General features: G+C 43.5%; 1 protein-coding gene across 1 annotated transcript in view; it reads right to left on the bottom strand.

Annotated features, from left to right (window-relative positions):
• The window catches only part of Alk (ALK receptor tyrosine kinase), a 735,816-nt gene that overhangs the window by 506,653 nt on the left and 216,973 nt on the right, over window positions 1–12,190 (bottom strand). The window contains exon 2 of the mRNA XM_021185679.3: window positions 8,723–8,839. Within this exon, the coding sequence (XP_021041338.1) occupies window positions 8,723–8,839 (117 nt within the window). The remainder of the gene's footprint in view (window positions 1–8,722; window positions 8,840–12,190) is intronic.

Genomic DNA, 12,190 nt, shown 5'->3' with positions numbered 1-12,190 from the left:
ACTGGCTAAAGTCTTCCACAGGAGAGGTCTCTTCTGATATGTTGTTTTGCATCTGAGGTCACTCCTGGCAAAATATTTCATTTTAAGAGGGCTGTCTCTCATGTCCATCAGTCACTTTTCTGCATATGGTTTGGGCACTTACCTTTCTAGGTTGGTTAGAAATGATCTGTATACTATAGCTCAGGTGCCCCAAAGCTGTCAAAACAAAACTCAGCTCCTCACTCTTGGCTGCAGAATGCAATTCTTACAGCTTGAGAAGAGGGAAGAAAGACTCCCTAACTCTCCACTGGCCATTTCCTCCTGGATGTCCTAAGCTTACCTCAAGTGCCACTTGTCCAACAGGGACCTCACCATCTGCTCCCTCTCTTTTGATGCCTTGCTCACACCCTTTTATTGCCAAATGTTTCTCTTCTTCTCTTTTTAGTTAATGGCATCTCTCAACTCAATCACTCAATTTGGTACCCCAGAATAGGTCTCCTTGTTATGATCAAGCTGTGACGAGAATCTCCCTGATACACCACCTCTCTTAGTCACTGTTCTATTGTTGTAAAGAGACCAATGCAGCTCTTCTAAAAGAGAACATTTAATAAAGGCTTGCTTACAGTTTCAGAGGTTTAGTCTATCATCATGGCAGAGAACAGGGCAGTAAGCAGGCAGCTGCTGGAACAGCAGCTGAGAGCTACATCATGATCGAGATACACTGGTCTTGGCATGGACTTTTGAAACTTCAAAGCCCACCCTCAGTGACATACTTTCTACAACAGGGCCATGCCTCTTAATCCTTCTAGTCCTCTCAAATAGTGCAAATCTCCAGTGACTAAGTATTCAAATATATGAGTCTAAGGGGGCCATCCTTATTCAAGTTGCATCCTCTATATCTGTGCTGTCACAGGGAGGCTCAAGTCTAAACCCTTAGCATACTCAGAAGCAACTATTTCCCTGGCCTTGTCTCTGCTTCCCCTTCCAGTTCATCTGTTCTCTCTATCTATCCAGTATACTCCTCTATAACAGAGCTGAACCTGCTCTTGCATATGATTGACAGCTGTGTTCTCCTTACCCAGAATGCCCTCACCATGGGTCTCTTCATTGTTCCTGGAGTCCGAGTCCTAGAGCTTTGTTGTCCTCATCTCAAAAATGCCTACCCCTCTGAGTCCTCTACAGAACTGGATCTTCTGCCATTGTATCATAAGATGATTTGAACATGCCTCCACAGCTTCGCATATCATAGAACAAGGAGGGATACCTCTTCCTCTAGAGCTCTTTGAAGGAAGAGAAAGGATTCCATTTGACCTCGTTAGTGACGTTTGGAACATAACCCAGCACACAGAAGGTGTTCAAAAATGAATCTTTATAATCATTCCCTGTGCTGCTGGAGACACACTACGTGGGGGAAATGATCTAGGCTACATAAAGATGCAACAATAATCCTTGAGAGAAAGATCGGGATCTGAATGAGTATTAGGACTGTCATGTCCAGGGATGGCAGCTGAAACCATGCTAGCAGGACAAGGAATGTGTGACAATAAGAGATGAAAGAGCCATAGTGATTTCTTCTCCCTCCCCCACCTTTTTCTCTGTCTGTATCAAGTAATTTCAGTATTAACTCAGGACCCACTTTTCTCATATTTATTCCAGTTAATCCCCTTTGTGCCCCCCTTTGCTCGGTGCACCTCTAACATAAAATGTTCATTCATATTTATTCACTGCCTTTATGCATCTTCATTTTAATGGCATATGACTAAAAGGGACATTTTAAGTATACTTCTTCGGAGCCAGCTGCTTTCTATTGAATTTTTGTGGGTTGATTCCATTGGCTCGCAGCAGGTCATGGCCTTGAGGTGACAGATGGCCCATGTTCTTGGGTCTTGTATGACTGCTAGCATTATTGTTCCCTCTGGGGCTCAAGGGGTTTGGTGACTGCATCTAGAGACCTTTTGCTTGCCATCTTGCAGATAAATATACAGATGCATGAGATGGGCAATAACTTGATTTCTCAGCTCAGTGAAACAGGAATGAGCGAAAAACACAAAAGGCTCTCCTGAACAAGGCAGAGGAGTCACTAAGGAAGCTTTCAGCCCTGACATTGGTCCATGGGGGAGCCTGGGGGCTGTGTTTCAGTGATGCCAGGCTCCTGAAAGCCAGAACGGCTGACTGTGGGCAGTCATATTAAATATGTGATTCCAGAAATGTGATCAAACTGACTTCCTGCTAGAGTCCCAAAGTAACTCCCACTGGGGAGCTGGAGAACCCCTTTGTTATCCACTTTTGATTCTATGTTAGGTTAATATTTTTTGAGAGATAGATTTAATTTGCCCAGTCTTTTCAATCAAAGAAACTGATACATTAACAGGTTGAACGGTGGTGGTAGCAGCAGGGAAAGTAATTAAAAAGTCTAATTTTTCTCTCCAAAAAACACCAGCTCTTAAATTAGATAGATCCCTCTGGTCCCAAAAGAAGTCAAAGTTCCAATAGAACTTTTATTCAAATCCTAACAAAGTCCTCTGTACTCTCAGATGTCTGAAGGAATATTGGGAGTCAAAGTTGTGGATTTGAGTGTGGGGAGATCTGAATGATGGTTTGTATTTAATTTTTAGGGGTGCCATAACAAAGCCCAACAAACTTGACTCTTTAAAATAAGAAAAGGTTATTCTCCCATGGTTCCGAAGCAAGTTGTCATGGCCGTGTTGCCTCTAAAGCTCCGGAGGAGACTCCGATCAACACCTTTCTTTTAGCTCCTACTAATGCCATAATACTTTCACCATTGAAGTAGAAACTTCTGGTTTCTTTGGAGAGTCAGTTATGTCACATGATGCTTTGCTGGGGACACGCAGGTGAAAGGATGTTTTGCTAAAGCACAGACATGAAAAAATGCTTTGCTGAAGCAGACAGACATGGGTGAAAGGATGTTTTGCTATAGCAGACATGTGAAAGGTCATGTGAGGTTTAGAAAGAATATAAATATGCCCCCACAGGCAGTGGCAGCTTGCGCATTTATTGAGTTTGCTCTGACTCACTATTCTTCCCTGAAGACGCACATGTATTGGTTCACCTTACATTGCGTTGCTGAGCTTTGCCTGTGGTGACTTCATAGACAGAATCTCACCAGAGAACTTCTAGTGAGGTGCCTGTGGCTTTTGCCACTCCCTTGGACTCATACCAGTTGGTGAGGTGAGCCTTGCAGTTTCTTCTGGATTGAACTGCACTTGCTGATTTGTGTGTGGTGTCTGCCAAGTGGACTGGACTGTAGCTGCTGCTTCATGAGTGGAGTTTGTTGGCAGACTGGACTGAGAACAACGAAGACTGGACTCACCCCCCAAAGAACTATTTCTAAACAGATCTGCTTCCCGCATATCCTAATAACCTTTTCTTTTCCATGACCTCTGCTGCGTGGTAGGCTAGAGGGGAGGTTGAACCCCTATTAAAGTAGGCTGTGAAAAACATTTGCCTATGCTCTATAGCATACAAGTCATGGTCCCAGTATCTGAATTCTTAGTCACAGGATATTTGTACAGTATATGTCTTGTGCCTGTGGTTTCTACTCTCATAAGCCCAGCAGTCATATGGGATCTGGACCCAAGGAATCCCTTGTGCCATCATTTTAACTTGATCATAGTTGCAAAGACACTATGCTCAAATAGAGTCTAATCCACAGATCTTGAGGCCATAGGACTTGGGCATATCTTTTGGGAGAATACAATGAACCCCATAATAAGGAGCACTGTCTGAAATGGGGAAATTACTTTAATATATGAGATTATTTATAGTGCCAAAGGGCTCTACCCACATGTTCCTGGGAGGCAAATTGTCGAGTGTGCTTGGGATGGTCTCAGTTCAGAGACATCAAATGTTTGTTCTACAAATAGCCAAGGTTTTGGACATCAGTCTGATCATTCAGCCCCAACATTGGGTCATTCAGGAGGAGCGAATGATGTCTATGGTTCATCTTTGAAATATCTCTGTGATGTGGTAGAACACTACTTAGCAATGGGTGAGTGAATCTGAGTTTGAATTCATCTGCTCTGTACCTTAGGAGCCTTACTAATATCTAATGATTCTTTCCCTTTAACTTAGAGAAGGCAAAAAGAACAGAGCCTGTCCTGAAAGGAAGAAAGATGATAGATCCACCACATCCATCCATTGCTTGTGGTCATGTCCCAGCAGCTGAGTTCAATTTTAAGTATATGGACTTTTCCTCTTCATGTGTGTATATGTGCCTTGTGTGTGCCTGGTGTCCACAGAGGCCAGAGAGGAGGCATTGGATCTCCTGGATAGTAGTGATTCCCCACTGTGGGTGCTGGGAACAGAGCCCTGGTTCTCTGCAAGAGCAGCGAGTGCTCCTAACCACTGAGCCATTTCTCCAGCCCTGTTTAGCCCTTACAAGAAATAGCTCAAGAAGCACAACCCTGTTTCAGCTGATTGCTCTAAAGCCTCTTTAACCTGCTCTTGTACTCCTGGCTCTCTGATTCCTACATCTGAGATCCAGCTTTGACATTTCCTCTGCCTTTTCTGATTAGACACAGAGTTTTCCTCTTGAACTCTGGCTCTCTGCTTGCTCCATATTACTTTCGCATGCTCTGATGTCAGGCTCTAGCTCTGGATGTGTGTGAGGCCCATGTGCCAGCCTAGTTCAAGATACTCTCAAGTAAAACACAAAAATAATTAAGACATTTTGTCTTGAGCCTTATGATGGTTAGCTCTGATTGTCAACTTGACACAGCCCAAGCAACTCCCACCTTCCATTGACATCTCTGTAAACATGGAATACAAATTTCCATCCACTATAATTTCATAATACCACTCACATGAGAAAATGCATGAGAGAGGGTTTTATAAAGTACCACATGTAAAAAAAATGATTGGAAATACCATTGTCTTGGTCATCTGAGGAATAGTCTCTAGTTATTCTGTTCAAAATATTGATCCAGGGGCTGGAAGTATAGTTCAGTTCATAAGATTCTTGCCTTGCTTCCGAAGGTCCAGAGTTCAAATCCCAGCAACCACATGGTGGCTCACAACCATCCACAACGAGATCTGGCGCCCTCTTCTGGAGTGTCTGAAGACAGCTACAGTGTACTTACATATAATAAATAAATAAATCTTTAAAAAAAAAAAAAGATTCTTGCCTTGCAAGCATGGAGACCCAAGGAAAATGATAGCATGATATAGCTCATGCAGATAACGCCAGTGCTAGAGATGTGGAGACAAGAGGGTTATCGACACCCACTGGCCAAGCAGCCTAATACAAATGTAGAGCTCCAGACCAATGAGAGAGCCTATCTGAAAGTCGGTAGACAGTTTTCATAAGCACAACACCCAAGGTGGTCCTCTGACACTCACACAGATACACTTGTGCACATAAACACACACACACACACACATGTGTATATGTATGTATATGTATACACATATATATATGTATATATATAGATACATAAACATGCCTACAAAATGATAATAAAATAGCAATCGGATTCCTCAGGTCCTGAGTGGGCAAACATGAGAGTTCAAGTTGGGAAGAATACCCTATGCTTCTGTGGTTCTAGAACCCAAGGAGGTCAGACTCCATTTTGCATCCTCAGCAAGCTATATTCTTGAAGCATCACAGCAGGACCTGATGGAAGACATTTGTATCTGGGTTGCTACTCAGAGCCCAGTCCTTCAGGCAAGCCTATAACTAAGTTCATAGGCATAAGAACCAATGATGAAAAGAAAATATGAGAGGAGCTTTCTTCATATGCCCCCTTTCAAAGCCTTGCCCCACTTTCCAAGCCTTGCCCCACTTTCAAAGGCCTGGGGGGGGCACGTGTAGCTCTCACCTCCCCATGATGAAATGATCTGGCTATCGCCATTCAAGACAGAGGCCAGAGAGAGCTGGAATCTGATACTGAATGGCACTGAAGAGAATATATTTTATACAACATAAAAGGTCCCGACATAAATTAGAAGAAATATTGGGAACCTTCAAAAAGGTAGGTCAAACTTTTTCCTCAAGCAGATAATTACAGGCTGGGGGTGAGTAAATCTTATTAGCCTCTTTCTACCTCGTCTCTTCTCATAAAACACTAGCAAGAAGAAAGCTACTCTCCATTCAGAGTGGACAGCTTGCCTGAAAGAGGATTGGCCTGTGGCTGTCAATCATGTCATCTGTGGTTGGGTTGTTGATGTTGATTTCACCACCCCCACCTGTCTCACCAGGCTGGAGCTTAAGCCAATCAACCAAATGTGAAGTTCCACAATAGGATGGCCAAGACTCCATGATGTCTCCAAATCTGAAGAACTACTCCTTCAGGCAGCAATTTACCAGTTAAATTTCTCTGTCCTTGTTTGAGGACTTAAAATTAATGAAGTTGTTAACATTTCTTAAAATGTCTTTCCTGGCAGGTGAAAGGTATGGATTTATTACCCATGAGCCTGCTGGGCTTTTTGATTCATAGACATGTAGGCCGAGCTACACAAAGCACCCTTAGTAGACAGGAGTCCGGCCCTAAATCTGCCATTAGCTTTCTCTGTGCTGGGTCTCAGGGTGAGGCCTCAGTGTTATTCACTGGCAATGGGCTCAGCTGCCTGCAGGTTTCTTTATCTAGCCTATGACCTCTAAGAAAGCAGGACCCAGCCTTCCTCATCCTTGAGTTTGCATCAGGTCCGGCATCTGGCATGAGGGTGGAGGGTAACCTTGGGGTAGACACACCAATGTGGGCACGGAAATGGAGGTGTTGATGGTGATCATGCAGTCTCCATGGTTCTCCCAGAACTAAATATGACAAGAAGACAGAAAGGCTCTGAAAGCATTGCTATACTCCATCAAGGTGCCGCCAATCCTTCTGGCATCAATCAACACTTAGAACAGAGCTGACACTGATGAGTGTGGTCCAGCACTTAGTCACTAACTGGCCAATGGTTTGAATCTGATCAACAAAGAGTAGAAATCATGAGCTTCTGGGCCATGAGGGCAGTTGGAGAAGACGTGTAGAAAACTGCTTGATCTATTTTTTTGCTCCAGTTATTCCAGTCTTCAGGTTTCCTGATAAGGAAGGTGGGGCTCAGCGAGAGGAAGTGGATTTACCTAGCACAAGTGGTGGATGAGTTGAGTCTTACTAAACTCCAAAGGCTTTCTGCCTTTGATCTGCAACCGCCCTCAATGTCCTCTATAGGGAACCAATAGTTGCTATCTGTGACACACCAGATAGACTTCTAGACATTCTACACAGTATAAAAGTTGTCCTCTAGAGATAGTCAATAACTTTGGGAGAGAATTCCACATGTTATCGGAAGACCAGTTGTATAAAATATCTGGTTACAAAGCATTAACCACACAAAACACAAGTTTCTAATGATTTATAGATATTTTGTCTCATCATAAGATGCTATTCGGTGTCTGGTTTAAAGTCAAGAGGTAATTCTCATCTGGAATCTCCCAAGAACCACTGAGCCTTCTCTCCCTCTGGGGATACTCAGGAGTGGCAAATAGCATCTCAGCTCACAGTAGAATCCTAAACTGCTTAAGGGGGTTTCATGCATTTCTTTCTTTCAATTTGAAATGAAAGGTGCCTTTAATATGAACCAAGACTAACTGTGTAATAAATGAGGGATGGCAGGCTTCTGACTGGAGCTTTTCTACAGTGAGTGGAACATCTCTGTTAGGTGTACTTTAAATAGGTTAAGCCCAAGGGCAGAGACTAAGAAGCAGGAATAGGTAAATATGCCCAGAAGGGCATCTAGAACTCAGCACTGTACTGGGTTCATAAATACTTAATTGAATTAGGTCTGATGAGGGAATTCTACATCAGGAAGCCTTCTGCTTTCATTCATCATACATAAGCCTTTAGCAGTGACTTCCAAGGAAGGAATAAAATGGGAAGTGAACACAGCATTGTACCTGTCCTCAAGGGGATTAACCCCCAAAAGATGAAAAAAAAAATGAAGGTGCTCCCTGGAAAAGTCCCAACTCTCTCCTAAGCCTGATGTTCCAACAGCAGAGCCCCTGCTACTGTGAGCTTTTAGGCTGAGCACTGAGAATGAATAATTATATACCTTCTCAATACAATGTCCTGGGGATTTGCAGGCCAGCAGCTCACAAGTGGAGCTGGTGGCCTCCTGGGGAAACAGAGCTCTAAGAAAACAAGAGCAACGTTGTGACTAGTGGGCTCACTCAGGATCCTATGAAGCTTAGTTTCCGCGTCTATACAAACCAGAATTGAACCAGCTCTCTTGACCTCTGAGGCTGTTACACAATCAAATGAGCAGAGGTTATGCCAGATAACCTGTTTGAGAGCAGAAGTTAGCCAAATATAATGGAGTCATGGAAGGGGTTCTGGGAGACTTGTGCCCTCCCTAATAACAACCCACTCTTGGAGATCACAGTCTATAGAAATGCTAAAGGTAAGAGCTTTAAATCCAGAAAATGACAATCAAATACAAATAAACATCACATCTAATGAAAGGTGAAGGGAACCAGGTCTGGAAAGCTTGGAGGATGGAATGTGTGAGCCAGAAAGCCCTTAGCTTTCTTCAGGATTCTCTGCAACAAAAGCACATCTTAGCTGGAATGATCAGGTAGTGCACTTGAGTATTCTTGGGGATCAGAGGGTGCAGTAAGAGGCATTTTGCTATAGGGGACCGAGGGATTCCTGAAATGCGAGTGATCACAAGTAATGACTCAGAACCTCCCCCAGTTAAAAGGTAGTGAAGGCATGTCACAGAGAATTGTCAAAGATACGCTTACCATATCGACTGCGGTGGGAAAGGAAAGGGAAGGAGTCTTTCATCGTCCAGGTCAGATTCCACATGAAGCTACCAGGAGGAGAAGGCGTTTCTGAGGGTGACTCCAAGGAGCTGTGTCCTGCACACAAACAAAGGAGAAAATACTGATTCTTGTGCTTAGGAGGGACATTCTAGCTGTCACTCAATATCACCCAAGATGAAAGTTCATAAAAAAGACTTTCTGTATACTTAACAGGAAGATGAGCAAAAGGGTTGAGGTACCAACCAACTGAGTAGATCCCAGGCCTGTGATGTACATTTTCTATCAAGGGGAGCCGTATCGGAGAAGTCTGAAGACTGTGAGCAAGTCCGTGCTGAGGATCTCTGGAAGATGAACTAGAAGCCAGGCAGCTTAATGGCTCTGTCTAATAGCGCTATCCAAAGTCTATTCTGCTGGTAAGAATTTGTGCAACTTCATAGAGGACTCCGATTCATCTCATTCAAATAATGCCTCTGCCCCTACACTCAGGCTTGTAACTTCATCTGATGTTGTTTGCTTGGGTTATTGCCTTATCAAAGAGAGGGCTGAAATTGCACTCAGAAGTTATGAGAACTTGACAATTATGTCATTCCCAGGGAGGAGGGGAGCTGCATTATGGCTTTCTCATATCCAAGAGGCTACGGAGCCAGAGAGGACAAATGTTTCTGATTTGCATGAGTAAAAAAAAAAAAAGGGCTGAGAGAAAAGAGCAGAATGGCATTAGTTCTTTATTTAACAGAACCTCAAGTGGGTTTTGTAGTGAAAAGCCATTATTATCTATCTACAAAGCAAATGAGCGCACTCTGCATGTTCATACCCCGCTCTTCCCTGAAAATCCCCAAATCTATCACTATGCGCTAAGGTTTTATGGTGGGCAACGCTTTTTATCTGTTAAAGAAGGAAGGGTGTGAGAATTAGCTCTTTAGCAGCTACAGACTGTGTGGTGAGCCTGGGGGAGGGAAGGGGAAAGGAAGAAGTTAGGATTTCTTCTACAGTTTCCTTTGTGCAAACCCCTGCTCCATCCTTTGGTCCTGTAACAGGACCATCAGAACAGGATGAAGGGGAGGAATCCACAGCCACAGGAGGCCAAAGCGCTTTCCCTGGTTCTGCCTTGCAGCCTCTTAGACACCTTCTGAAGCAGCAGCAATTCAGGACTACGGACTATCTCAGAAAGCAAGGAAACACAAACAAAACCCCAGGTTGGGAAGATTGCTCAATCAACAGAGTGCTGGCCATGGGTGGTGGTCTGAATGTGATGCCCGTCTCTTGCTTTCAGAACCGGCCCCACCCCATGCACTTTGAACATGTCTGGCTAGGATGCCCATAGCAGTTTTCTGTGATGCTGCATCTCTCCGCTCTTTCCATAGGCACTTAGGTAAAGCTGACAATAGGGCCCTATACTCCTCCATGTCTAACTGGTAAGAAATGATCCCTGTCCTTCTCCCACACATCTGAAGGAGAGGCGTTGATTCTTGAGTGCCCAGGAAGGCTGCCTTTACTCTCCTTTCACATCTAGTCTCTAGAGATTTTGAAGCTACATCTTCCTGTAGCATTTCTACAAAATGGCTCAGAAAGTGCATGGTAAGAGCACAGAAGTTATGCAGGCATGCTCTATCAAGCATCTATTTCACCCGTGCTGCTTTAGAGAGAGACATCGAGATTTAGACAGGGCAACTCAAGGCTACATGAGTTTTCTTGGTTAGGGTGAGACATTTTAAAAATCAATAATAGGAGTGTAGCGAAGACATACCCTGTGACAACCAGCACTTGGAATGCTAAGGCAGGAGGGTTATGAACTTGGGGCCAGCACAGGTGACATAGCAAGACTATCTCCAAGACAGAGATATCAATAAATCAGGCTGTGAAGATAGCTCATTCAATAATAAAGTACTTGCTACACAAGGATAAGGACCCGAGTTCAATCTCCAGAACCAATATATCCATGTATATGTGTGTATACATACATATATATATTTATGTATGAATATATATATATATATATATATGCTTGGTTGAATTTTTTTGGATTGGTTTAGTTTGGTTTGGTTTGATTTGGCTTGACTTTTGTTTTGTTTTGTTTTGTTTTGTTTTGTTTGTTTTGTTGTGAGATAGGGTTTTGGCTATGCAGCCCTGGTTGGACTGCTACTTGCAATGTAGACCAGGTTGGCCTCAAACTTAAAGAAATCGACCAGCATCTGCCTCCTGTATCTGGAATTTAAGGGATAAGGTACTACTCCCAGCCAGTCGCATATGTGTTCAATCCTGACACTGAAGAGGCAGAGACAGATGGCTCCCAGGAGCCTCAGCTACTCAGTAAGACGAATACTACAGAGATTCCTGGACTGCTGCTGGTGGACTGCTGCTGAGGAATAGAGTGGCTGTTCTCTGGGCTCCATATGCATCTTCAACACTTACATATGTACACATACACACATGCAGAGAAGCACACACACACACACACACAAATAAAAATAGAATTAAAGAAAATAATATGAATTAAGCAGATGTGCCCTAGGCACTACACTAAATATTTTAAATATATGATTTCATTTACTTCTTACAATAACCTGTGATTTGTCTTCTCAGTTTGAAGCTAAGCAGACTGAGGCCTAATGAGATGTGACACCTTTATTGAAGACTCAGACAGAAGGCAGGGCATCAAAGAGTCAACTGGCCAGGTCAGCCTGGTGCTAATGCCCAAACTTGTACAGCCACTCCACAGGGGTCCCCACAAACTGTTGGCAAGTAGACATTGTTTCTCTATGATGCCTGCCAGGGCTCCAGAAGTCGTGTTCAAGGTCAGAGGTTGCTACCTTTGCTGTGTGAAGGGTCCGAGAAGATGTCAACCAAGCCTCTGCAGTGAATGGGTATGAAGAAAAACTGTCAACTTTTTTCTGAGTCATCAGCTTAGCGCACATTCTCATCAGACTTGAAGTCACACCAAGACTAAGCCTCCGTGATGTTTGCAAATGATGTCAAGTTTCATAACCTTTTTGTTTGGGAATGGTATTTCCTTTGTCCTGTATGAGGAGGATCAAGGGGAGTGGGTAGACTTCAGGAAGTTATTATGACTCTGAGTGGGCAAAAATATGGCAGATGACTTTTTTTTTTAAACCTGGAAGAGGTCCAGGTTTATTCAGATTTTAAAAATGTATCTGAAAGCATTCAAAATGAGAGTCTCTGATTGCCGAGTCATGGCCCAACAAAGAGACAAGGAGATCACTGTAGCTTATCTCTACAGATAGAGCTTTACTCATTGCTAGAGTACCACAGTTCCAACAAACTGTTGGACATTCTCAGTGTTGGGTACCAGAAAGACAACAGGAAGTTTTATACTATCCTTACAGCAACTCCTAAGAACCCTGGGCCCACATGAGCCCCAAGAACAGTACCTCTCAACCTGGAAGTCACAACTTCATTGAGGGTGGGGCATCAAAGAACACTTTCAAA

The sequence above is a fragment of the Mus caroli genome, unplaced genomic scaffold, assembly GCF_978045245.1.
Source record: "Mus caroli unplaced genomic scaffold, Mus_caroli_1 scaffold_18, whole genome shotgun sequence".
Lineage (NCBI taxonomy): Eukaryota > Metazoa > Chordata > Mammalia > Rodentia > Muridae > Mus > Mus caroli.
This window is presented reverse-complemented; position numbering and strand designations above follow the sequence as displayed.